A 27,968-nucleotide genomic window follows, 5' to 3' on the forward strand; every position below is an offset into this window, starting at 1 on the left:
AGGGAGAGGCATGTTATTGACCGCTATGTGAAATGGTGAGCTTTTTTATGATCTTCTAGCATCCTTTCTGCCTGTGAAATTAGGACAACTCAGCCAGTTGGTGCAGTGGTGGTATTCAAATAAAGTTGCCACTGGTTTGGTGGGCTGGCTTGGTGGGCGTGCTTTGTGAGCATGCACACACTTTTCATGCACACGCACGCCAAATGCGCACTTTGCGCAGGCGCAGAGGCATTTGCGCAGGCGCAGAGGAGTTCTAACTTGCCTCCTGCAAGCCTGCACGATGCCGGTTGCTGCAGCAGCTGCCGTGCGATGCTATTTTGCACCGCGCAAAGCAGCTGCGCTTCGAATTCTGGCCATAAAAGTGAGAGCCTAGGCCGCTACCAGAACCGGTTGAATACCACCACTGAGTTGGTGCTTCATCAAGGCCACATCATATATTAACTGCTCTTGGAACAACAAAACCTCTGACTAACTGTTTTCCTTAGCTTTTCTTATGGACAGAACTTTTACTTCCATGTTGAATTGGTTTAAATTAAATTTTCTAGCGCATGTGTTAAATGGCTTACCAGTGCCGGGTTGTTTAGGGTACTTCTTGAGAGAATGATTATTTTAATCTTGTTACATTCGGGTAAATGTGCAGTTATTTTGATCTTTTATTTAATCATCCTCTGACAGAGTTGCAAAGGATTACAAATGTACACATTTATATGCGCTCTCTTGTTTCTCTCACACAAATCCAAAAGTCAATTGAGGATATGCTTCATTTATTTGAAGCCAGTTCACAAAAATGTATATAGTCTAATAAATGAGCCCAAGGTGCCATTTTGTGTTTGTAGAAGTAGATTAACACAGGCATCTCTTTAGAACTTGTTCAGTTGAAGCATTATGTGTGCATGTTTTAATTTAATTTAAGCATGTACAGTAACTGGTTGATAGAGCTACAGTTTGACTTCTTTGTAGATCTTGCTTGCATAACGCAGCAGCTTTTAGCTATGTGGCCAAAACCATGCAAAATTATATTTGCTTAGATACAAATGATACAAGTTATACAAATGATTCATGTGATTTAACATATCTTCCATAGAACAAAATAGCACTTGGTCTTGAGTAAGCATGCCTACAAGAATTCAGAGTTTCCTATAAGGGAAGAATAATCTTTTTTGAGTCAACCTTGGCTTCCATTGACTTTATGGGAATATCCGGGTAATTTTCTTGGCACATGAGTAAAAAATTAGCATTATGTGGCTGAGCTGTAGGTTTCTACATTCTTATTCTTGGTCAAGCAGCTGAGAGAAGAAATAAACTATGAATTACATTTAGCTTTTACAGGTTTTTTTTTCCAATTCTGGGAACTAGTTTAAACCACAGTCTGGTTTGTAGAAGAAGCCGTTGTCTAAAGTTGGCTTGTTTGTTATCAGGCAAAAGTTTATTTCACTTTTACCTCATATCTAATGATATGTAGAAAGGGAAACTGAATCCTGGTTAAGTGTTATCATAATGATTTATTATGGAGCCCTTTAGGTTAGGAGCCCCTGTAAATCTAAGGCTATGCTTGAGCTTCATCTCATGTGGAGTTAAACTATGTGCAGTATCGCTGATTTAAGACTATAATAAAGTTTAATTATTTAAGCTGTCTATAACTGTATCTATCATTCCCCACTCTCTTTTAGCACTGATAATGTTACCTATTTGGGTAATGAAACATCTGCAAGAAAAACTCAGCATCAAGGACCCCAGAATTCAACCCCGAGCTACAAATATTCTCTTTTATCAACCTATCATTTCTGCCTGTGCCCACCGACATAATCTCACATTCACCTTTTGGCCAGAAAATTGCTTGCCATTATACAGGTAGTCCTTGATTTATGACCATTCGTTTAATAACTATTCAAAATTATAGTGATGCTGAACACTGTGACTTATAACCAGTCCTCACATTTATAACCATCATAGCATCCCCATGGTCATGGGATTGCCACTTGCAACCTTTCCAGCTGCAACTTGCAGTGATGCAATGACTCATTTAAAAGTCACACTGTTAGTGATGAATTATTCCATTCCAGTCATGGTCATAAGTCAAGGAACTGTCTGTTTCTGAGCCAGAGCACAATATGAGGTCTGTATCTGGAATTATTTTAGGATGATAAAACAAGAATCCCAGATCACCTTACTGAGTTTTTTTGGATAGGTCTAGAAGTCTAATATAGACATTTTTATAGTGTATTTTCAATAATGCAATACATATTTGACAGAACTCATTCTCTATGTAACTGATCAAAGTATGGCTTATTTATTTTGATAAAAAATATTTCCCGATAAATATATATCAAATTTGTAATATCACATTGAGTATCATGTTTACCCTAAAGCAGGGATCCCAACCTTTCGACGCCAGCCCGGTTCCGGCGTCCAGCTGGCGCCGGCCCGGTTCCGGCGTCAGCTGGGTGCCGCCATCTTTTTGACGAAAATCACTTCCGGTGACGTCATCGAGTGATTTTCGTCAAAAATGGCGGCGCTAGCGCTTCTGGTGAGCTTTTCGGGTAGAAATGGCTTTCTACCCGAAAAGCTCACCGCGCTGGCGCCGCCATCTTTTTGACGAAAAATTGCTTTTTTACCAAAAAGATGGCGGCGCCCAGCAACCAGCGGCCCGGTAAGGCTTGTTCCGTGTTCGGTACCGGTCCGCGGACCGGCGGTTGGGGACCCCTGCCCTAAAGAACCAAACTTTTCTTTCCTGTATGGTGCTTTCATAATAATGCAATGTCTATGATTCAGGTTTTTTTAAAAAAATATATGATTTAAGTAGTAATATGTAGGGTAAAATCATCTGCATTGGCTGCTGATTTTCTTCTGGGTACAATTCAAAGTGCTGGTTGTCACCTTTAAAGCCCTACCTAGCTTGGGAAGGACTGTCTTTTCCCAGTCACATCTACCTGACCCACCAGAGCAGGGAGGCAGGAAATGTTGCAGGCAACCTCTCAAAGCAAGTACATCTGGCAGGACCCAGAAAACTTCTCTGTGGTGGCTCCCTTTCTTTGGGTCATGCCTGCAGAGGTTAGATTAGCCCCCACTTTTTGGCAAGGCCCTGAAGACCGTTTTTTGCCAATAAGCCTGGGGAACCCAGAGTGGGATGGAGCCCATCTGATTGATAGATTGTGGTGCCAAAGAAGGTGGGAGGGATTATTGTTTTTATTGTTTATATATTGGGTTTTTTATGTTTGTAAAATGCCCCAAGTCACGGAAAATAAGTGGGCGGCCATATAAATTTTCATAAACAAGCAACTGAACAAACAGATATATAAATTTGTATTGATATTTAAAAAAAAAGAATTGATTTTTATTTCCTTCGCTTCCTGGTGCGTATATTCTGTTTCACTCGTTGCAGGTCACAGTATTTATTTAAAGTACTTGTTTAAAGAATTTCCATGTGGTTTTGCTTCCTGCCGTGTATGAAAAGGTTCCTCGAGGTATATTTTTGCTGCATATGAAATATAAAAGAAGGCAGATGGGAACTAGGCTGGATCAGCGGGGAGGCATGGTGTGGCACCCTGCTTTGTACTGTTTAATATGCACATACTTGGAAAAAAAAGTGCCTCTATCTTCCATTTCAAAGGGATCTTTTTGAAACAAATGCACCCTTGGCACTGTCAATTTCCAGTACAAACCTTTTACCCTTTTTTGCCCATCTTTTATAAGTGCATTTTTAAAAACATTAATTCAAGGAAGGAATTCAAGAAATTTAGTATAATCAATTTTAAAAATATATTACTGACCTGTTATCCCAAGTGCTGAGTATTCTGTAATGGAGAGTAGAATTTAACCCAATCTCTCATTATTTTTCCTTCATGTTAGGGAAAGGCTGAGGATATCTCACAACATCTAATTTAAAGCAAGAAATGCAAGCTTGAATGTTACCTCTATCAAAATGAATCATAAAACTGCCAGTTTTCTCCAGGAGCTTCCAAGTGCCGCAGGATGGCCTTCCTGATCAGCTGTAGCTCTAGAGGTTTGGCCTTATTTCAGATTCCTGACCGAGAAATAGAGGTTTTGCAAAATTGGAAGTATTTTTAAGAAGCTTCCTTTCAAAATCAGATTGCCCTTTGCTTACCAAACTTCTGAGGGAAGCTCTGAAATGTTCCCTAAACAGAATTTTCCTTTTCTATAGTGAGCTAGGGCTTCAGTGACAAAAGAGCGCTTTCTTAAGGCAAAAGTTGCAACCTGGACATTTTGTGAAGATTGTTAAAGGACTTTCTGAATTGTTATTGGTGTTTTTTAGAGCAGAGCTACAGAGGACTAACCTCTTATATCCCAATCTTGGGTATGATGATTTTTCGGGATTTTGTAACTGTGCATTTGCTAGTCCTAACATATTGGTTAGATTCACACATGCCAAATTGAGGCTTGTTTAGCAGAAATTCCAATCCCAATTAGGATCATTAAGTGAGTCTACCTTTAATGAAAGCCACATATACAGTTCATAAGCAATTGATCATTGTTTAGGACTGCCTTTTGTTGTGAACATCATTCAGACCCATTGGGGATACAACCTTCAGAATTGTTGGCTGGAATTCTAGGTCCCAATATATTTGAAGGGCACATGGTTAGGGAGAGCTATTCCTCACAAAGGAATGGGTGGGAATGCCTGTATTGTATATGCATGGTACAGATGTTCATTCCATTCACAAAAGTTGCCTGTTTTATCCAGCTATATAGCATAAGAAAGGAACACAAATGTGTTCTTCAGATGCACTGGTGGTTGTGGGGAAAAATAGGATGACGTGTTAGTTATGATAGTTGTCCTGAGTTATTTAAAAATAATAAAAGTTGGATTAAAAAAATACCAATATTCTCCACCACCATGTTGTTTTGAACTACAGAAGTTCTTTCAATTTAGTGAAACATTTTCCATTTTGTAAATACATTGAAGTCTTTCTGAGCTTGGTATTTCTTTCTGAATTTGGTGTTCTTTGAACTGAAACTGTTCTAATGAGGCCTTTCTAAAACCAGCTAAAAAAAGCGCTCTATTCCAGATTATGATAGTACTGTTCTCTTGGTCTGTTTTCAGGGTTTTCTGGTGGCTGCAGCATCACAGGATACAGTAATTGCTCAGAGCAGATACACACAACCACAGGACCCCCTTTCCTGGACCATATCACCAAACATGGGCAAAATATTTTTGTTGGTGGTTTATTATCCTAAAATTGAGTGTGAAAATGCAGTATTGCAGGCTTATTCTGCCCACTGGCAGCAGTTTGATTCTCACCAGCTCAAGGTTGACTCAGTTTTCCATCCTTCCAAGGTCACTAAAATGAGGACCCAGATTGTTGGGGACAATATGCCGACTCTGTAAACTGCTTAGAGAGGGCTGTGAAGTGGTATATAAGTCTAAGTATTGATGTACTTTCTTCACTGGAAAAGTTGGGATACAAGCAGAGCCTTGGAACTGTTCAGCACAGTCAAACATCAGCGCAGGAAATGCTTTATGACATTTGGTATTGTATCATAAATTGTTTATAGTAATGTTTATGCCATAAAACGTTTTATAAAATTTGCCAAGTTTCTATTCCATATAGGATTCCAGATTTTGGACACACACTGTAAGCTAGGTTATTTGACGTACCTTGGTTCAAAAATGGCTGCCCCCCGATGCACCAGTTCACCCAGTTAAAGGTTACGAGTGTTTTAGTAGTATATAAATAAGACACAATATCTATTAGACATATGCCATATTTTTAGACAATCTATGGAATTTAAGGGTGAACATTGAGTAGTTTGCCTCTTACAGGCTTCCCAATCTCATTCTAACCACTGCACCAACTTATTTTTGAAGGCACTGAAGAATCTGGTGAGCAAATGAAAGGTGGCCCAAGGGGTCATGTATTTTCTAATTATTTATATTGTTATCATTGCACTTGGTGTGTAGAGCTTTGAATCTTCACCACTAGAAATCTAATTAGACAATCCATCATTGCTATGACAGAGTTCCTAAGACAAAGCAAAACAAAATGAAAACTATTCTTTTTTTTTTTTTTGGAAAAGAGGAATTCATACTTGATGTTTTGTTTTGATCCTTTACAAAGTACTAGTGACCTTCAAATGTTTGGGGATTACAGCTCTTTAAATTCCTAGCTACTGTGACGAATGGTATATTCTGATCAGTATCCGTAATAAAGATATATCTGACTGTATGACAAACGGTCAGAATGCCCTCTTGCAAAACACACCACATTAGGGCAGGTGGTTATAGAAGCTGGTTACCAGTGACTTATGTTCCAGGACTAGATTTTTGAGGGTGAATGTGCTTTGAGAAAAGGAGACTGGGCAATTCCTAAATGTGTGGCATTATTTCCAAGTGACAATGTGTTCCTATCAGGCTTCTCCCTCCAATTGCATGCAGAATCCATAATTCTACTCCATATGTCCAAAGACCAGCACTACTTGCAGAAGAATAGCAAAGTATTTGCAAAGACCTTTGCCTCTGCTAGTTGCAGAAGACCACTAAAAACTCCAGTGCAAAAATTCCTGCCACTTAATCTTTTGCAAACAGTTTTGCATACTAGGTTGTTGTCATAAAATTAGGCTGCTGAAGCAGAGCTGATTTTGGGTGTGTGTGTGTGATTTTTTCTGAATTGGAAACAGGAGAGACCTGAATATTCTCCCAGTTTATCCAGGGTTTCCCCCCATATACACATTTACTTAACATATTTCATTTTTCGCAGAAAACAACCAAAGCTGCAATCAAACTTTTCAAAGAAATCTGTATTTACAAAGAAACAAAACTCTCAGACTTGTTTATCTAACCAGCACTTCTAATCAAGAGCCGCCTGAATGTCAAATATTGAACCAGGAAACCTGCTAAAATCCCCTTTTTGTGGTGATGACTGGTTGCCCTTAAGCCAGACAGGTCTGGACAATTAGTAATGATGTCCCAGAAGATAATACAAAATATACAAAAATAAAGGAAGTTTGTTATTTATAATGATTAACTATATTAATATATTTATGTGCAGCCCAAGGCAATTCCTCTTCACTCAGTGCAAGCCCAGGAAAGACAAAACCATGCTTTAAAGCAGGGTGTCCAACCTTGGCAACTTTAAGACTTGTGGACTTCAACTCCCAGAATTCCTCAGCCAGCTTTGCTTCAACTCTGGGAGTTGAAGTCCACAAGTCTTAAAGTTGCAAGGTTGGACACCCCTGCTTTAAAGTTTAAACTGAAAGAAGAATTGCACAGTTCGATCCTTTCCTAAAACTTTTCCCTGGTCCGCAGTGTTTGCCAATCAAAGCTTCTTTCACTATTCCCCCAAATCTAAACTCTCACATTTGCTTTGGTCGTCTCGTTTCTGATTTAAAACACAACTGAAAAGAAGGGGGTTTGTTATTTGTGGGCAAGTGGCATCTTCTGCAAGTTGGCATGCAGAAAATTGTTTGCAGAAGATCGTGAGTGGTAGCAGTGGGTCTTTCATAAAAGTAAAACAAATACATTTCCAAGTTTCTCTCACCATCAGAAATATGATTCTGAAAAAAACGTTTCTTGCATGTGGCTGCTCTTAAGTTGCAGCTTCGAGATGCTGCTGGAACTGACATCAGAATTCAATTAATTAGGTCTTCCTACAGCCTAATTAGTTTTTGTAGATGGGAAAAGTTTGATGATAAACCTTTGTCTGATGAGCCTGAATTCCATGGAGATTAATGTGAATAAGATCTGTGTAAATAGCCAAATGAAGTTCAAGACACAGAAGATTAATATTTTTTAAAAGCAAGTTGATTACCATATGTTAGAACAGCCTTTAGTTTAGGTTGACTTTTTAATCCCATAGGGAATGAATGCATTATACCATGTGAACTTGGGCGTGGGGGATGCCATGTTGAATGCTCAGTTGTGTAAGTCATTGGTGAGGAATCTACAGTCTCCCAAATGTTACTGAGCTGTTTCCCCACAGTCCTCACTGTTGGTCAGGTGATTGATGGGAGTTGAATGTCTATGGAGATTGTCAGTTATCTAGGTCATGGTGGTTTCAAAGGTGCCTTTTCAGGAAGTAACTCGCTTTCCTTTTTTTTTGAAGACCTTTCGCTCGCTTCTTCAGCTCTGACTAGATGGTGGGGAGTGGAAGGATTTACATTCCTTGCAGATACACAGCTGATTATTTGCATTCTTTTAGAGAGTGGTTGAGCCTACTTGGATGTTTATCTGTGTCCTCAGGGTCACCTGAGTAGTGCAAATGTGTGTGGAGCCTTCTTGGCTGCAGGATGTTTTCTGCCTTGTGTCCCTTCACTGTTGACGACAAGCACAGGCTATTGGGGATGAGTCTGTGTTGTCTGCATCTCAAACTGAAGTGCAATTTTTCTGGAAATCCGTTCATGCTCCCAACACTATTTGAAGGGTGTTCATCTCAAAGTGCATAGCTAAATGTCTATGGAGATTCTCAGTCATCCAGGTTATGGTTATCCCAAAGGTGCTTTTACAGGAGGCAACTGAACTTTCTTGTTTTTCTTTGAAGACATTTCATTTCTCATCCAAGAAGCTTTTTCAGCTCTGCTTTTCTCTGTTTTTCTGAACGGATTTCCAGAAAAATTGCAAACTACAGGAACTACTTGTGCTTCAGTTTGAGATGCAGACAACACAGACTCATCCGCAACAGCCTACGTTTGTCTTCAACAGTGAAGGGACACAGGGCAGAAAACATCCTGCAGCCAAGAAGGTTCCACACACATTTGCACTACTCAGTGACGCTGAGGACATAGATATTCAAGTGGCCTCAACAACCCTCTAAAAGAATGCAAATGACCAGCTGTCTGCAAGGAGTATAAATCCCTTCATTCCCCACCATCCAGTCAGAGCTGAAGAAGCTTCAGCCTTCAAAGAAAAACAAGAAAGTCCAGTTGTCTCTTGAAAAACCACCTTTGGGACGGTTGATGGGAATTGTTAGTCAGCAACACTGATAGCTGTGTGTCCCAACCTTGATATTAGGATTCATTCATGGCACAGTTTAATCATTCACTCTCCTCCAGCTAAATTTGGGGGTTACACCTTGAATGAAGTAAAATGCAGAGTGATCTCTTTCTATACAGAATTACAACATTATTCTCACTAAAATATCAACCCCAGAATTGTTTGAGGAGCATTCAAAGAATATACCTCAGCTGGTGACATCTAACTTTGGCTGATTTCAAAATCTAAACAGGGTTAGCTCTCATTAGTGCTTTGATGAAGAACCACCCAGAAATTTGAGGCCGAGAAGGTGAAAAAAAAATGAAATAAGAGAATAGTATCAAGAACACGGCATAGACTCTCCCGAGAGTCAAGTTTGACTTAAGGGCATATTTGCTTTTCTTCTTCTTTTTCTTTGGTAAAGTGGAGATAGACCTATTGTGGGTTTGTAGTATAGGCGTACAAAATCTTTAATATATATCTAGGAGTAGGAAACTGATATCACAGTAAGAGGTACAATACTATATTGCCAGGATGGCGAACCTATGGCATGTGTGCCATAGATGGCATGCAGAGCCATTTGTGCTTGCACATGAGCTGCAGGCAGTCTTACCTCACCATGCAGCTGATTTTCGGCCCATTTGAGGCCTTTTTCGGCCTCACAGAGGCTTGAGGAAAGCCTTTGCAGGCCGAAAAATAGGCCCATTTCATCACTCCCGGTATTCCAGAAGTGACTAAATGGGCCCATTTTTCGGCCTGCAGAGGCTTTCCTCAAGCCTCTGGGAGGCCGAAAAAGGCCTCAAACGGGCCGAAAATCAGCTGGGAGGTGCAGTGCAGGTAAGGGGCGGGGGGGATTGTGCGCACATGCGCAGGGGGCGGGAAGGGGGAGTGCGCATTGCCTTCTGGATGCTGGCATGCGAGCGTGCACACACAAGCGCGCACACAATTTTTGGCACAGGAGCCCAAAAAGGTTAGCCACCACTGCTATATTGTATTCCATTGGTCATTGTCATTGTAAACCTTTACAAGTCATACCATTCTACTGTCCTAGTTTGTTTTTTAATTGGCAGATATTTTTTTTTTTCTCTGCATGGTGAGCATTAATAATGCTGTAGCGGTACATTGTCAGAGTTACGTGACCACATTCTGCTGCATATGTAAATGAATCTACGTAGAGTTTTAAAAATAGACATATTTGTAGCTGTTGATGCAGAGTATACCGCAGCACGAGTGAAATAAAGTCTGTATTGTACAGGTAGTCCTCAACTTATGACCACAATTTGAATCAGAATTTCTGTCATAAACCAGTGTGATTGTAAATTGAGTCAGCATGTGACAGACCCAATTTTACAACCATTTTTTTACCATGGTTCCTAAGGAAAATCCCTGCAGTTGTTAAGTGAATTATGTGGCCATTAAGTGAACCAGAGTTCCCTAGTTGATTTTGTGGATAGAAAGGTTGCAAATTGCAGTCATGTGACTGCAAGATGCTGCAATTGTTGTTAAATGTGAACTGGTTGCAAGTGCTGGATTTGCAATTATGTAACTGGGGTGGGGGGGTGATGCAATGATCGTACTGATCATTTTTTCCAAGGCTGTTGTAACCTTGAACCATCACTAAAACAAACAGTTGTACAGACTTCCTTTTATAGAAAGTATATACTTTCTTGCTCGCTCATGTTTGTGTGTGTTTATGGTTGAGGAACAGATTTTTGAGATATACAAGAAGACCTTTGGGCCTTGTCACTGTCAGATATAGTGTGGTGAAGTACTCAGATATGGATGGAGCCAGCAAGATAACTGCTGTATTGATATGTTTTTAAAAGTGGTTTGAATTCTTCCCCACTTTTTGTTCTTCTATCATCTGGGGCCTGTGTTTATTATATACTCATGAGAACTAGAGTTACACACTAGATCAGACTTCAGTGCCAAGGCTAAAAACAAAGCCCAGGATTTGTGGAGGATAGATATCAAGATACTGTATATACTCGAGTATAAGCCTAGTTTTTCAGCCCATTTTTTGTGCTGAAAAAATCCCCTCGGCTTATACTCGAGTCAGATTCCCCTCTGGAAAAAAAATGGTGTGGAGTCGCGGCCTCCGGCGGCAGCGACTCCCAACAGTTTAGCCGGGAAGGGAAAGGCAAAAGCGCTTGCCTTTCCTTCCCCCGAGGCGGCGGGACTCAGGGCCGCCGCCGGCGGTAGTGACTCCTGACTCAGGGGGTAGTGACTCCTGACTCCGAGGGGCCTCGAGGGGGGAAGAGAGTGACTCCTGCCTCCCGCTGTCATCATCATCTTCTTCTTTTGGGTTAGTGAATCAATTAAACCTTTCATGATAGTGAGATCGTTTCCCAAATTAATTATTTTTATTTTTGAAATTTACCAGTAGCTGCTGCATTTCCCACCCTCGGCTTATACTCGAGTCAATAAGTTTTCCCAGTTTTTTTGTGTAAAATTAGGTGCCTCGGCTTATATTCGGGTCGACTTATACTCGAGTATATACGGTACTTGCACATGTAATCACCTGGTTATTGTGATAAATCGTGATTTAATCAACCATGATCTCCTGAATCATGCAAACAGATTTAGGCCAAGAAAAATACATATGGTTTCAGCATAGTGTGTCAGTCCAACTTCTCTCTGTTTACTTCTTGCCCCCTATCCATTTAGCACTTCGGAGCTGTGTTCCTTTGTTCCCCTTCCAATATATGTCAAAGATTGTTGTGTTGCCAGTTTCTTTTTTCAAGTGGTGGACACCATGGCTTGACATTATGAGATATTATGGGTGGGTGCTAAATTAATGAAATTATATTCAGTTGAAATAATTGAGGCTGATACCCACTGTTGTCATCCAGGCACAGGGGATTTGAATGCCCTCTATGAAGATCACTCTGGGTTATCTGTCCCTCTTGATCTTTTGCCTTACAAGCTGAGCTTGGCAAAACATCAGAAGTTGCGATTTTTACATGTATTCTCCTTCTTTGACCTCTCTAAAACCAAGGGTCAAGGACTGGATCTGCTTATCAGAGCCCTAGGCTGACCAAATTACTTCTTCTGATAAAAGAGGGAAGGAATGCTGGTCTCACCTAAGACAAAGACCTATGGAACTCCTGGTTGCTTCACTCTGCAATTTGTTTTGGAAGAGGATGGCCTGTTTACTCTTGTTTAATAGGGATTCTTCGCTAAACATGGTTGAAGAAACTACGGATTAGTGTGACGTACAAATAGTAATATAACTGTGACCCAGACAGATATATCAGTTATAAGATCTATGGGCCAGAAATGGGGAAGGGTGGACTATACTATAGATAAGAACACTTGTTAGTATGTGATTATTAGAACACGAAGGAGTGCAGTTTAACATGACTTGTTGCTATGAGCTGGTTTCATCGTTTTATTAGCAAAGGCTATAAAACAGATATGAAACCTTGCAAAAATCAAATGGTGGCCACAAAAACCTCTGTCTGAAATTTCAGAGAGCCACTCTTTGTTCTGGAGGACAGTGATTCCCAATCCTTGGGCTGTTGGGAACTGGGGCCATGCAAGCTGTGAGTAAGCATGGAAAACTTTATTTGTGCATGTGTTGGATTACGGTAGGTTGTGCACACGCAACCATCCCCTGCCTCCCTGCTACTGCCACCACTGCTGCCGCTGGTCTGCAGACCCAAAAAAGTTGGGGACAACTGCTGTAGACCACTGGTGGACAACCCAAAGGCCATATGTGGCCTTTAGCCAAGGCTCCCCCTGATCATACTATCAAAACTGGATGACCTCTCATTGGATAACATCACTGCTGTATTTTCTGTATACATTTTCTGGTGGGGGTGCTGGTGGCAATAGCTCTACATCCTAAAATTATCCCAAGCTAATGAGGGCTTCTCCTGCTCTTCCTTAACACAAAGTGACAAACTGAGGTGAAGGATGTCATCTTCACTCATAGCTTGTCTACTGTTCACTGCTTGTCTCATAATCTTGGGCTCTCAGATTGTCATATCTTTTTGACTCAAGGATGTTGGGCCTGGCAAGGAACAGAGCTAATATAGGTAATTGGAAAAATTTGAGTAGAAGGTCCCAAGTTTTCCCACCTGGAGTTGGTTGGAGAAGATGCATTATGGAAATAGGGAGCACAAATTTATAAAATAATCCCTTCTAACTGGAAGTGAGCATTCATTTTTCTTTCCACCATTGTTAGTATTCAGCAAAATCATATTGTCTTCCTCTGATCCTGAGCATTACCGTTAAAGGTATGGATTTATCAGAAAGATATCCTGCCTTTCTGTCAGGAACTGAAGGTCAAAAGTTACGAAACTCTAATGTATCCGATGCTTAAGCCACTCAGTATTGCAATTTTGCATCCTTAATGTTCAAGCTGTCTGTTCAAATTCCGCTCAGAATAGGATTGCTATTTATACATAGTTTTTGGATTGTGCTGAGTATTATTTATGCCAAAAATACATACTTAAAATTTAAAATATGCTTTATTTGCTTTATTGGATTTTTAATGACCATGAAGGTCCAGGGTTAGAGTTGGAATATTAGAAATATACAGAGACCAGGTTATGGAAGGCAAACCTTGTGTATCACGATCTGAAGCGTCTGCTGAACTGAGCGACTGGAGGTTTTGGTTTCAATATCTCCTTTTTATCATTCAATGTATACAGCTGAAAAGCTTGCTTTACTGAAATGTTTACAAGTGACAGTGTCTTTCTATACCAGCATAGAAAGACACTGTGCTATTAGTCCCAAATAAAGGTTTTTTTTAAAAAAATGTGCAAAATGTTTGAATTCTCTTTTTTATATCTGCGACGTGTGAACTTGAATCAGAGGATGGTGAGCTTGAGCCATTTTGAATTTGAAATGTTTCGCACGCTCCTTGCAGCTACAGTTTTAACAACAGGAATAAATATGCGATCATGTTCATTTCCTTGCCGTGAGAAATTTCCCCCTGCTGATTGCTACTCAGTCAAGGTACAAGTTTGGGCCAGGCTGGTCTGTTGGCTACCTAGGCTGCAGTGGAGTATATAAATTCTGTTGTGAGTTTTTTTTTTTTTTTCCTGTTTGCTGTTGTCTGCCTGCGGTAATGAAACACGGGGAGGCATTTGAATAAATCATTAGCCACTGTACGTGGTTGATGGGCTGTGCCTGTCTGGGTAGCTTGAAGCGTTTTGCAGAGTCTGCATGTAGGAAAGACAGTGAATACACAAGAGTATTAAATGGGGTGGGGGGAGTCATTTGTTCTGTTTATAAGCAGATGTAGCATTTTGAAAGTGCAATAAGTGGCTAATACTAGGAATGTCACAGCCACCTTGCAGCAAAATATGGCAATGAGGGCTTTTTGACTTGTCCAAGTTGTATGTAGGCCTTCTTGCGAAGAAAGAAAGCTTATTCCATTTTTGATAAATGATGGCATTCAGCAGATCCAGTACCCGGTGCATCCTCACTGGGTTTGGATCTCATCTGTGAAGTGCCTGGCTAGACCGGGCAGATTCCTTATTCGCTACCATTCCTTGTGCTTTAATTTCATAAAAGCTCCATCCAGACGTAGTTGAGAGCAAGAAAGCCTCCAAATTTTGTTTGTCATCAAACATAGCTTGTTCAGGCCTCAGATGACCTCAGCCTTCTTTTTTCCTCAGTAATGCCACAAATGGGGAAGGGAGGCTTTCTTCAGCTACTCACGCCCTTCAAATTACGTACTTAGCATCAATTATGCTAATTGTATTGTCAGCCCCAATGACCCAGGGCAGAATATTTTCCCAGATCCCAATTTGGTGATAAGTATGACATTAAAAAGTCAGTCTTTAAAATAAATAAATAAAAGACTTATTTTCCCCTTCTCCCTGACACGTGCAGAAACTTCATCAAATGCTTTCCTCTTTGATGACTCGGAAGGGCGGACTCTTAAACCGACTGCTGTTGAAAAACCTTTCTCATCCGATCATTACCTTAGAAATCTTATTATTTGCTAAATAAACTCTGTGCCTGAGTTTCTGGAAGCTGCAGATTTGGCCTGCCTCTTGGGTCTCATTTGTCTAGGCCCAGTTCCACGCACAGAAGCTGGCTATACAACATTCTTCCTTGTTACAGGGCAGGTGACAAAGGACATAAGAGCTCTTTTTCCTTCCATGCTTCGCTACCATTCCAGGTCTCCACCTAGCCCTGCCTTCTGAGGAAGTGGCCTTTCCCTTTTTGTAGAGACGGCCCTGTGTGTCACTCCACGTGAACGGAGACTACACCTTTGAGGCACGCATTATATTTTCCTTCATCACTAAATAATTAGCTCTGAGAGCAGAAGCTTGGGGAAGGGTGGATGGCCAATCTGTTGATGTTTTCCAGTCCTGGCAGGTATCCCAGGAACTAGTTCTGTTCTCAGGCCATTGACTGTTTTATTGTTAGGTTGTTTAGTTTTCTACGGTGTCCAGATGATAGTTCATATAAGCTGCCTTTGACATTATACCCTGATATCCAGTGGGGTTATCACATTTAGGTGCAAATATAAACAGTGTTGCTTATAGGTGTCCCCCCACCCGAAGGGAGTTGTGGTGAGATTGCCTCCTGGCAAGCTTTACTTGAATTTACCTTTCGGGAAGTATGTTTCTTCAGTTCATTCTACCTCCTGTCATTTTATGATTTCATGCTATAAAAAGAGATTGCCTGTTGAGTCCTTGCTATAAAGCCACTCCAGCTAGGCTTGTTTTGGCTTCCTCAGTCCTTTCCTGTTGGAGGTCAGAGTGACTCTTAAGATCCTTCACTGGATTCGAGTGAAAAGGTTGGGGTGCTTTATGGGCAACACGGTGGGGAATTTCTCAATTTCATTGGGTTTTGAATGACTTTCTTAGAGATAATCAAGGACAGAATGTTTGGTGTTAAGCTTCAGTATGAGCTTTAAAACAAACAAAAAACAAAAAACTGGAAGAGGAACATTGTCTCACTTTTGTGGAAGCCAGTATAAGTCCAAGGAATCTTGTTGATCAGAGAAAACACAGTGCAGGTAATCCTCGACTTACAAGAGTTTGTTTAGTGACCATTCAAAGTTAACAACAATACTGAAAAATGTGACTTGTGACCATTGTTTCACACATGCCACCATTGCAGCATCCCTGTGGTCACATGATCCAAAATGGGATGCTTGGCAAATGACTCATATTTATGACAGGTTGTAGTGTCCGGGGGTCATGTGATCTCCTTTTGTGACTTTCTGAGCAAGCAAAGTCAATGGGGAAGCCAGATTCACTTAACAACCGGATTACTAACTTAACAACTGCAGTGATTGACATAACAATGGTGGCAAGAAAGGTCGTAAAAGGAGGCAAAATTCACTTCAAATTTCTCAGCAACATAAATTTGGGGCTTTGTGGTGGTTGTGAGTCGAGGACTACTTGTAGACAAAAGTGTGAACAGCTAAGAAGAGCCTCTCTGACCAAGAAGAGTAAGATCTGCTACTTCTGCCATCCACCTGGCTTGTTCAAGCAAGAGCGTCACCATAAGATTTGGTGTGTATGTGTGTGTGTGTGTGTAAAGGCTGATTGTGTTCCTGGATTTTCAGATGTTCTTTTTTGGGTGTGGGTGTGGGTAGGAAGATACAACAAAATATTTGTTAAATCATACCAAAGGCCACTTAGGCAATGTGCTCTGTTCCCACAGATGGTAGGTAACCAGATGCTTTTAGGAACCCCTTTAATATCATACAAGTTTAAATAGGGTTCCCTCTCTTTCCTTCAGGGAACAGTTATTGAGATAGAGGCTTCTTCTGTACTGGAGGCAGGGGTGGGATTCTACCAGTTCTCTCCTATTCACTAGAACCGGTTGTTAACATTCTAAGCAATTCGGAGAACTGGTTGTTAGAAGAAATTACTGGCCTAATCCTGTAAGGAAGGCAGGAAGGAAACATTCTGGTGTTGCTTACAGATACTGCCTCTCCGTTAACCCTTATTACATTCTTGGCAGGGCTAGACTTCCTGTCTCAGGAACATCTCTGGAGTTTTTTTTTTCCTCCTTTGCTGTTACTTTGCTTGTGTGGAGTTACAATGGCACTGAAAAAAGTGACTTATGACCATTTTTCACACTTACGACTGTTGCAGCATCCCCACAGTCATGAGAGGCCAGGGGAGGAGATGCATACCTTGATGTGAGTGATACTGAGTTGGCCACACCCAGCCAATAACATGACCACCAAGCCATGTCCACCCAGTCACATGACCACCAAGCCACGCCCACCACCTAAGCCACGCCCACAGAACCGGTTGTTAAAAAAATTGAATCCCACCCCTGACTGGAGGTAATAGTTACTATCAGTTGTATTCTTTACGAAGCTATCTAATCCCCAGTGTAGATAGCTGTACAGTGGTGAATTTCATAGTGTCACTGTGTAGGATGTTTGCTGCGCTCTGCCCTAGTTTAATTTGATAAACAGCATGCTCTTGGTTTTGTGAGCAATTCCCTTGCCGTTCATATCTGCACTGACCTTCGGTATGCAGAAACAGAATTTATTTTATTCTTCCATCTCCTTAAACATTAAAACCATATGTTTATTTGTATCACTACATGGCAACAGTGCTGGGGATTTATGGCGGTTGAGGCTTCTGTAGTTTCTGGCAGTGATCGGCTGTCGTGCTTTATTTTCACAGAAGAGCTGGTCAAAGCCTAGAAGGGGAATGAGCAGGTAGACCTAGGGATGGAACAATGGAAAAAGGAGGAGTCCAACTAAGGTGAAACCAGGGAAGCCAAGGAATACAGGTTGTGGACTAGGAAAGGGTGGTTGAGATGTGAAAAGGGAAGTTCTCCATAGGAGCGAATAGAAAGGAGAAAAACATGGAAGATGAATCTGAAAAGATACAGAGCAGTTTTGGTACCTTTGGTCAAGCTGGATGGAGCTGTTGGAAGCTTTATCTTGAACTATTCAATCTGGGAATCCAATAAACTAAGAGATTTGATGCTGGTTTGAAATCTCTAGTCAAATCATTGGCTGTAATCTTCCGGATGTTAGACTTGTACAGATGTATTCTATGTATTATCTAAAAATATTGTTTAAAAATCATATGTCGATAAGATACGAAAGTCTCTTAAGAGCTATCCTTGAATTTTGGAGGAACTTTGATGAGTCACTTTACTGTTGTTGTTTTTTAATGCACTTTAATTGATGGCATTCAGTTTGAAGTTTTTACCAGCCATAATTTGGCCAAGAATCTGAGCTGCAGTCTAATGCAGTCTAAATAAAATTGCTTGTTTAACACACTGGATAACAGTTTCCTCATCCTGTACCTTCAGCAGTGACTCCAGCCCCTTCCCCATCATGGATCGGATGAAGAAGATCAAGAGGCAGCTGTCCATGACGCTACGGGGGAGCCGAACTGTAGAGAAAAACCTCAATGAACCCATTAATATAGAGGAAAACAACAGTAGCGATAATGGTGAGTTCCCTCCTCGATCTTCACCTCCTTGGAGAGAGAATTGATAGCAGATCTCTTTTTTTTTTAACTGATCTACTTACAATCACTTTTCTTGGCTGTACCCTTATAACAGAACATTACGCTAAAAAGCCCACAAAGGAGAGCGGCTATAGCAGCAAGATCATAGGATGCTTGGCAAAGCTTCTTGAAGCCCTTTTATTAATTCAGTTGAAGGTATCAGACTTTGCTGCCTGTCTAAACTTCTGACATGAAACTTTTATGCGCTGGCAAATGGACCCAGAAGATTTTCTAATGTAAACCTTATTAAATAGTTGGGAGTTATAGATGATTAAATAGCCAGATAGAGAAGATTTATAGGGATGGGACTAGTCTTTTAGATCAGGGGTCCCCAACCACCGGTCCGCGGACCGGTACCGGTCCGTGGAACAACTCCTACCGGGCCGCGGCTTGCTGGGCACCGCCATCTTTTTTTCATGAAAAAGTGCTTCCGGTGAGCTTTTCCGGGTAGAAAGCTCACCGGAAGCACGTTTTCATCAAAAAAAGATGGCGGCGCCCAGCTGATGCCGGTACCGGGCCGCGGCGTCAAAAAGGTTGGGGATCACTGTTTTAGATAATCAAGTCTCCAGGCATTCAGAAATTAAGATAGCATCTGGAATTAGGAATGAAAGCTTCTGGACAACCGGGAGATGGCACAAAACCGAAGGAATGTTTTCTGATCTCCTGGCCTTGTTCAAACTCTGGGCAGGAGCTCATTGTACTCGTTGAAGCTTTTGGACTGTCTTTGGAGAGAGGCCCCATTACAGGTCCCGCAGCAGGCTGAGTAACGGTGTGCAGAGGAGTCAAGAATGCATTTTGGGGGTGGGACATCCAGGACAGAGTGTGATGGTTGCCCTTTGTAATGAAAATATTTTTGATAAAGCACATTTCCACTGCTAAAGTTTATACAACTTGCATTCACATATTCTCCCTCTCTCTCCCCTCTCCCTCCCCCCCTCCCCCCCCCCCCCCACACACTCACACACACTCATATGGAAGTGTCATGGCAGTTTATTAAGGCCAACATGTTGCAAACCTGCGTAGAATCCCACAGGGTACAAAATACTTTTTAAAAAGGACAAAAAAACATCCAGTACATTTGTCAGGCTGATTTTTAACTTTTTGGGGGGGTGGTGGTCATATTTTCAGCTTGAAGGATGGGAACTGAAACAGGAGACGTCTGGCTGCGAACTATTCATGTTCTCACCTTTAACTTCCTTACCAGAAAAACAGCTCGGAGGCGATTTGGGAACTGCTTTCAAACTAGCATTTGGAAATTTAACGTGTGATTCTTTTGCTTCCCAGAGGCCTTCCACTTCTACCGTTGAACATTCCCCAACACCCCCCTCTCCCCCAATTCTAAAAAATGGACAAATTCTTGAAGCCCTCTGGAAGATAAGGAGGCAGAATTGTGGCTCCTAACTTCTTGAACATTGCCAAACCCTGGCTTAAGTGGGGCTGTTCTGTGTTAAAAAGACATAAATGTGCTCCCATTCTGCAGAATCTGCACATTCTACAGAGTTTTTAGCAACTTCCTTTGCAAATGGTCAGAGAATTCCCTGCAACCTGGAGGCCCTTTTACCCAGCTGTGAAACTGGTTTTTCTACAGAACTGAGCTGCCTAGGCTACAGTAACAGACAACTTTGGAGTTGTGAAAAATGATGGTAATAAAAGGTGAAAGGGAAAAGGATGCATCCTGTTTCTTTCTCTCTCTGCCAGCATGAGGACCTATTTTCACCATCCTAAACTCATATAGAGCAGAAAATAAAGGACATGTTGGATGGATATGGAGCAGCGTAGAAAGTAGTTCTGAGTCCGATCCTGAGCATTAGTGCAGGTGAAATCAGAATGCATGACTTAAGATGTTTCTGTTGACTAAAAAAAATAGCCATAGGCATATTCCAGGCCAATAGACATCTGGAAATTTGTTGTGGACTACTCAACCCATCTTGCCTTTGTTGGGTCAGGGCTACCGGTATAATAGTGAGGACTGAAATATTGACCTTTCACTTTTAAGAATGTAGCTGAGATGCTGTAGAATTAGCTAAGCTCATGAAAAGCTACGCTGGAAGACATGTTTTGTGAGTTGAAACAGTGCAGCAAAGCAACATTACTCATTGTTATACTATAAAAATTCCAATCTCAAATATATTTGAGGGGTGGGGTGAGGTCTCCAGTTATTAAAACGGTAGGGAAGGCTGTCTCACTCTGGTAAGTCCTGTCTCTCCGTTATATTCCCCAATCCTGCCCCTTGGCCGAGGGATGTCTTTTGAGTTTGATTTCCATTCTACTTTGATTTGTGTTTTGTTTTTCCTTCCTTCCTTCATATTTCTCTTTTTTTCCCTCTTTTTTCCCCCATCTTTCTGTTTATATTGGCCTCCCTTCTTCTGTGGCGGCATCAATCCCTTTGCTTGTGTGGTGGCCACTGTCTGTCCCCCATGCCTTCGGTTCTTTGCTGTGGGCTGTTTGCTCAACCTCTTCTTTTCCTTCCCCCACCCCTCCTTTCGTGCACCGGTCTTTTCCATATCACTCCCTTTGGATGTTGCTTGGGGTTCCCTTTTGTCTCCACTTTACCCTCCCTCCCTCTGTTTATACTTCCACTTTTTTTTGTGGTTGGGTGGAGATGGATATTCTTCCTCTGGGATCCCACTTTCCTTCTCCCTCTGTTGCTGCTACTTCTGCTTCTCACTGGTGTTTCCCCTCCTACCACTCCCTTTCTCTCCTTTTGCTGATGTTCTGTTCTTCACTATCCGGACACCACATTCCCCGGCCACCTGTGTCCCCCTCCATTTTTCCTGCATCTTCCATATCCCTCCCTCCCATCTGTCTGTCTGTGGGCTTTCCTCCTCCCCTCCTTCTCCTGCCCCCCACCCCCAGGCCCCACAGTGAAGAGTGTGCATCCCAGCACCTCCCGCAGCGTTCACGCCTTCCTGCACCACTACGCAGGCTCCTTCCACAGGTCCCGTCTGGCCGTCAGCCGCAGTCTGAGCTCTCACCTCGGCCGTACCACCCGATTAGGTGACTATCGCACCTCCCACTGTGCTGCCAGTAAGGGCTTCCCGTTGTGGGTTGAAGCCACAAGTCAAGCCAGTCTGACTTCAAGAGAGGCTTTTTGGAGTCCCTGTTAACTTATTTAGGCACCTGAGCATCTTGTGTCAAGCTGGGGTACATCAATTCCTTGAGTAAGAGGTCTGGGGAACCCAGAGTCTTGAATTTTTGCTCCAGGATGAGGTTGGTAAGGAAGCTGGAGTCTCAGATTACAGGGTCTCACTCGAAGAGAAATTAATCTTGATCTTATTCAGTGCATCATACTGAATCTGTGAGTTTTATTCTGGCTGGTCTCACTCACTATGCTAATGCAGAGTATGATTTGTTAGCCCAATAGGTGAAACTTGTATTCAGTAGGTGTTGTCTCTAAAGCTAAAGGTGGAATTTTTTCCAGTAATTATGGTTCTAAATCCTGGCTTAGCATAATGTGTGAACCTGGTCACGTCACTTTTACTTTTTATTAATTATTTTTCCTGGGCTATTCTAAATGCCCTCTACATGTCTAGGTTATGCCAGGCACATCCTCCGTAATAAGATGATTTTGAGCAGAAATTGATTAACACAATCTTCTGTGAAAGATGAAAGATTGAGGCGCTTTAGCAATAAAGTGGGAATCTTTTCATAAGACCACCCTGATGTTGCTTTTTAGATCAGGGTTGTCAAACTTGCGGCCTGCGGGCCAGATGCGTCATACACTGGCCAGTCACACGCCCAGTTTAGCGAAGGGGAAAAGTTGCCATACATCACATGACGTGAGTTTGACACCCTTGCTCCAGAGAGTGCTGAGCGGCTGGACCAGTGGCCTTACTCAATATAAAGTGATTTGCTGTCCTTTTAAATCAGCCTCTCCCAACCAGATAACTTCCAGAGGTATTGAGTTATAATTAATTCAGTTTAATTTACTGGGATTTGAAGCTTCCTGATTCCAAAAAAGACTCTTGGCTTATGACATATAACAATGGCTATGGAGTCTGGGAATTTGGGGAGTTAAAAGCATTAGGTCCGAAATACTGTTTTGGACTCTTGAGAGTATCACTGACATGAATTCAACATATAGCTATTTTAAAAAACACTGAAGCAGACCTCAAGGTTCAAGTTGTCTTTAAGAAGATGCACAGAATCAGCGAGCCAGTGTAATCCCATTCCCAGAGCAATTTTCCTGAATCTGGTGCTCTTTGGATGTGCTGGACTACACTATCCAGCGTCTAATTCGGTTTGGGGAAGATAGATGAGTGATACTATCATTTCTTGAGAGCAACATGTTGAGGAAGGCTGGCTCACAGTGGTATATACTTTGATTGCTACATATTAAAATGTTATACTGAACATTTAGAGGATTTTTTTACACATGATTGTGGAACCCACATAATTATAAGTAATGCAGCTAGTCAAATTATGTTAGAAGAAGTAGTTAATAAACTGGGGGATAATTGGGTGTTTATTTATATTTGATGATTTTAATGTTTTTATGCTGAAAACAGCCCAGAGTCACTTTGAAATGAGATGGGTGGCAAATAAATTTAACGAAGAAACAAAGTGGACAGAGGGAAATCAGAACATGTTATCCCATTCTCTGATCTTGCTTATACCCCTATAACTGAGTAAGTCAACTGAGTAGGTTATAGAACTTGATCCTGCTAATAAAGGACAATTACACGGAAGAGGGAAAGTCTAATGAAGGCTCTTACATGTTGTGGTAGCTTTTTATACGCAGGGAACCCCTTAAAATTGTGATCAGTCTAAAAAAGTGAAGTCCAGTCCATCATCTGTAGCAAAGGTCTTCAAACTTGGCAAGTTTAAGACTTGTGGACTTCAACTCCCAGAATTCATCCTCCAGTCATGTTAGCTCAGGAATTCTGGGAATTAAAGTCCACAAGTCTTAAACTTGCCAAGTTTGAAGACCCCTGATCTATAGCCATGTAGTCTTACTATTTTGGGGGGAGGTACTCCTGGTGGCAGCATGTCTAAATCTTCTGGAGGGATGGAATTGAGATTGCCAAAATACATATATTGTATTATCAATGTTGGGTTGCTATTGTGGAACATTCATGAAATGGTTTCAGACTGAAAGAAGAGTATTTATTTAAAACATTTACACCTTTACATAAAACATTATGCTTAGGGGTTGACAGCAGCCACTTCCCAACTAGTGCCCACCAATTGTAATGGGATTGCAGTTCTCAGAGACTTCAGTAAGCATAGCCCATGGCCTGGGAATGATGGGAGTTCTAGTTCCAACCCATTGGGCTGATCCGTTGCTTCCTTCTACAGCCCAGCTTTACAAATATTGGAGGGAATGGGGTGAGTCCTCTCTGCCCACCGTGTCTTCATCCGCATTTCTCCTTGATGCAGAAATTGTTCACGAGGACCTCAAAATGGGTTCGGATGGTGAGAGTGATCAGGCATCAGGAACATCATCAGATGAGGTGCAGTCTCCCGTCCGAGTGCGTATGCGGAACAACCCAGCGCGCAAGATTTCCACTGAGGTATGTGGGTGCTGGCTGGTGATGATGGAGGGACAGCTTAAGGTGGGAACAAAGAGTTCTCTGTCTCCCATTAATAATGGGCTGCTTTTGCATGGAGAGATGTGAAAGGAATAAAGATGTCTGCCTTCTCAAGTTACATTCTCATTTTTTACTCCCCAAAGTTAGCTACAGTGATTAGGGAAGGCAAAGTCTACCCCAAGTTACCTCAGATAAAAGTAAGACAAACATTTGATAAATGCATGGGTTTTGCACAGAATTCCTCGCATTGCATGCCGGACTAAATTAAACGGGGGTTGATTTGATTTGTTAGTGGTTTATTTATGTCTACTAATTGTTAACCCAGATACTGAGTTTAACATATTGTGAGTCTAATCGCTTAGTAAAATTTGACTTTTTTGTATTCCTATATATGGGTTTGTGAGATCGCACAGGAAATTGTTACCAAGATTTCTAAATCGGCCCCAAATGTCCTGGAGAATCCAAAGGTTATTGATGCTTTTCTCAGGACTTACTTAGATTTTTTTCTTTGCTTAGATTCCATGCTGGTTAAAAGAGAGGTTGTGATTTTTTTTTTTTTTTTTTGAAGTGCAGGAGAAACTGGAGACTCTGCCTTCTTCACTTCTAGCCTGGGCATTTATTTATTTAATTCATATTGCCACCTATTCGCCCATGGCGACTTGAGGCGGCTTACACAATATAAAACCATATTTAAAACAAAACATAAAAATAAAAAACAATAAAAACTAACAAAAAATTTCCTTTTACTATCTGTCAGTCCACCCAGGCTTCTAATTTTGGGAGGCTTTTAATAAAAAAGCTGACTTAATTTTTCTCTGCTTCCCAGGATATTAACAAGCGCCTGTCACTCCCAGCTGACATCCGTCTGCCCGAAGGCTACCTTGAGAAACTGACCCTCAACAGCCCTCTCTTTGACAAGCCCTTGAGCAGGCGGTTACGCAGAGTCTCTTTGGTAAATAGGAATCACCTGTCTCCCTTTTCTACTTCTCAGTGTTCCCCCTTCACTGGCGCGGGACCAGTACTAAGTACTGCAGGTCAGCAACTGCTGCTGTTGCTGACTTTCTAAGCACCCCAGACTGAAAAGGGCAGATCCATTACACTTTGTTTCTTGGTTCTTTTTCATTTAGTCCGAGATTGGCTTTGGGAAGCTGGAGACATACGTGAAGTTGGACAAATTGGGAGAGGTGAGTGTTGTGAACTGGCCTTTTTCAGACTGGTCAAAGGTAAGAAGTGGATTTTAGTTCACTTGAGAAACGGTGGTTCTTTGTTTTAACATGCGTTGGGTTGTATAGGAGTCCAAGGTGGTTTCAGCTCCAATCTTTTTATCCTTGTGTTTGGTTTTGGATCTTGCCAGTCTCTTAATGGTGGAGAACAGAATCCTATAGTGGGTGATTTTCTTACCATCTCTAGTAGCCATGACCAAACCATTCATTGCGAGAAGAAAGCCTACCTCCCAGGCTTCAATCTTCCTCCGTGTTCTGATTTTGGACATGGCTTCTAACTGCACTATTATTTTTACTGTTCTTGTATAGTACATGAGCAAATTGTCTGGCCTATATATTCTATTTTATCTTTTATTCTAATATTTTTTCTAGTTCCTACCATCTTGGTAGCCACTTTTAGGACTTGATTTGCCCAGGGGAGTCAAATGTAGTCAGAACCCTGTATTTGGAAGTCCTTGAACAGAGAATTCCCTTCCTTTCCCTTGCCCCAAGAAAGAAGCCACCTGCACTTGTAATTTTATATTTCTCAGCTAATATCCAGAGCTCCAGTTTTACCCCATTTCATCTTTGAGGGTTTGTTGAATGGCTTGTTAATGGCCTACTTCAGGGCTTTAAAAAGATAAATAAAGAAAAGCATTAACTGTTTCGAACCTTTAAAATCAGGGACAAAATATTCCCATCTATTCCTGGTCAGAGACACTCCTGTCCTGATAAAACTAGATTGGTTACAGGTATCTTTCTACCAGTATATGTGCCTAGTGCTATGCCTAATTTATTGTTATCCAAACAAGCCTGGGAGGGGCTTGCAAATCCAAGTACCAGACTCCCATATTTGCTGCAAATTGGACATAGTTATCACTGTGGTTGTGAAGAGTATAAATGTGATGTCTTTGGTACTCTCTGAGCTTGGCTGTTTGCTTGCAGATATTTCATTACCTGAGTAGGTAACATCATCAGCGTCTGTGAGTGTGGGATTTGCTCTCTGTTTATACATACTGTAGTAACTTATTCGGCCAGTGTTGGTGGGCATGCGGTTTTCTCGCCAAAGAAAGAGGAAATTCCACACTCATTGGCACTGATGATGTTACCTAGTCGGGTCATAAAACAACTAAGCTCAGAGAACAGCGAGGACTCCACAGTTCAACCCTGAGTTATGTGTATTTTCTTCCGCCGGAAGAGTAGAAATGTCACTGCCACTAGTGAATTGGTAACAAAGAAGTTGGGTGAACAGTCAATAAAGGAGGGATTGTTCTCATTGAAACGACAAGTTTGTCCGATCGGTACAACTTCAGAGATAGTTTTTCCTATTTTAGGGAAGTTTAAGCCTGCGAAGTTAGGAATTACGTAGAGAAGGAACTTCGGGGTGGGATGAGGATGAGAAAAGGAATGAGAGACAAAGAGGTCACATTGAAATAATTCTCATGTTGAAGCTGCAGTTTTGAATCTTAAGCGTGGGGTGAAATGCAAAAGCTGAAGGATGGGCTGGTGCTTATAGAAGATGACAGGATACTTATTCCTCAGAAATTATTAGCAAACGCTTGGAATAATACAATAAAATAGACAATGTATAAAAGCATCATTAAGATAAGAAGTTGAATATAAAAACTGAATGTGTAACCATGGTCATATTTGTATGTCAATGTGGAAGCCTGTATTCATGCTGCTCACTAAAAAGAGATGTTTTTAAAATATGGAAAACTGAAATAAAACTTGTTTTTTTTAAATAAATAAATTATTTAATCACCTTTGTACACCAGCCATCTCACTGCCTTAAGAGACTCTGGCCAGTTTAAAGACATAAGACATAAGAATTTATTTGTCATTACACTCGCTAGCGGGTGCAACGAAATGAGGTGCTCTTCCACAAAGTAAAACTGGACAAACACCACTAAAAGAAAAAAATTGAACTAAACACAACCAACCATACAATAATCTCTATGCAATTTAAAAATGTAAATACCCCATTACTCTCATTACTTTACAAGTACCATGTTGGGTGTTAACTTAAATTTTGCCTCTTCCACATCAGGGAACCTATGCCACTGTCTACAAGGGAAAGAGTAAGCTCACTGACAACTTAGTGGCTTTGAAGGAGATCCGTCTTGAGCATGAAGAGGGCGCCCCTTGCACAGCCATTCGGGAAGGTATAAACCTGTAGCCACTTCTTCCAGGTCTTTCAAAGAACTCTTGCATTATTTTGTCTTTTTAACAGAAACTGTGGGAAGATATTATTTGAAAGAAAAGAATCCTGAAAACTGGCTGGCTTGATATAGAATTGCCCCGCTGATAAGCTGCCTTGAGAGCTTCATGTAGTAGCTATCAAGTAATGGGAGGTTATAAGAACCTGTAGACTTTGAAAGCAAAGAAAAGCATAGCATTCATCTGAGGCAAACAGCCATAACTCTACATAGAGGAGTCATTTACCAAACGTTTAGTTCAGCCTTTCCTAATCCCATATTCTTCAGATACGGTCCTGCTGGCATGGAGCAATTTAGAGCATGTCAAAGCAGGGAAGGCTGCAGTAGATGGGCATTGAACATGAAAAAAAAAATCATAGTAAGAAATGCAGTGTGGGATTCAGTCAAGGTCTGGATGAGTTAGATGTATAGAGAGACAGAACTGCAAGTGACATTTTCATTTTAACCATCTACAAACCACAAGGGCTGAATAATGAGCATTGGGACTTGCTAGCAGATGGCAATACAGGTAGTCCTCAACTTACGACCACAATTGAGCCCAAAATTTCTGTGGTTAAGTGAGACATTTGTTAAGTGAGTTTTTGTCCCATTTTACAACCTTTCTTGCCACAGTTATTAAGTGAATCACT

General features: G+C 41.3%; 1 protein-coding gene across 8 annotated transcripts in view; it reads left to right on the plus strand.

Annotated features, from left to right (window-relative positions):
* CDK16 (cyclin dependent kinase 16) overlaps window positions 1–27,968 on the plus strand; it is an 85,398-nt gene that overhangs the window by 31,316 nt on the left and 26,114 nt on the right. For 2 of the 8 annotated variants that reach the window (XM_087956643.1, XM_026684122.2), the window contains 6 exons: window positions 18,188–18,330; window positions 21,244–21,384; window positions 23,767–23,900; window positions 24,745–24,870; window positions 25,046–25,102; window positions 27,171–27,285. In XM_087956643.1, coding sequence (XP_087812769.1) covers window positions 18,213–18,330; window positions 21,244–21,384; window positions 23,767–23,900; window positions 24,745–24,870; window positions 25,046–25,102; window positions 27,171–27,285 — 691 coding nt within the window. In that variant the 5' untranslated portion in view covers window positions 18,188–18,212. Of the gene's footprint in view, window positions 1–18,187; window positions 18,331–21,243; window positions 21,385–23,685; window positions 23,901–24,744; window positions 24,871–25,045; window positions 25,103–27,170; window positions 27,286–27,968 lie in introns of all 8 variants that reach the window. The other 6 variants (XM_087956639.1, XM_026684124.2, XM_026684123.2 and 3 more) reach the window with 3 other exon arrangements.

This window comes from Notechis scutatus, chromosome 2 (assembly GCF_049901735.1).
Source record: "Notechis scutatus isolate UNSWTSFEM ecotype Mainland chromosome 2, rNotScu1.2, whole genome shotgun sequence".
NCBI lineage: Eukaryota > Metazoa > Chordata > Lepidosauria > Squamata > Elapidae > Notechis > Notechis scutatus.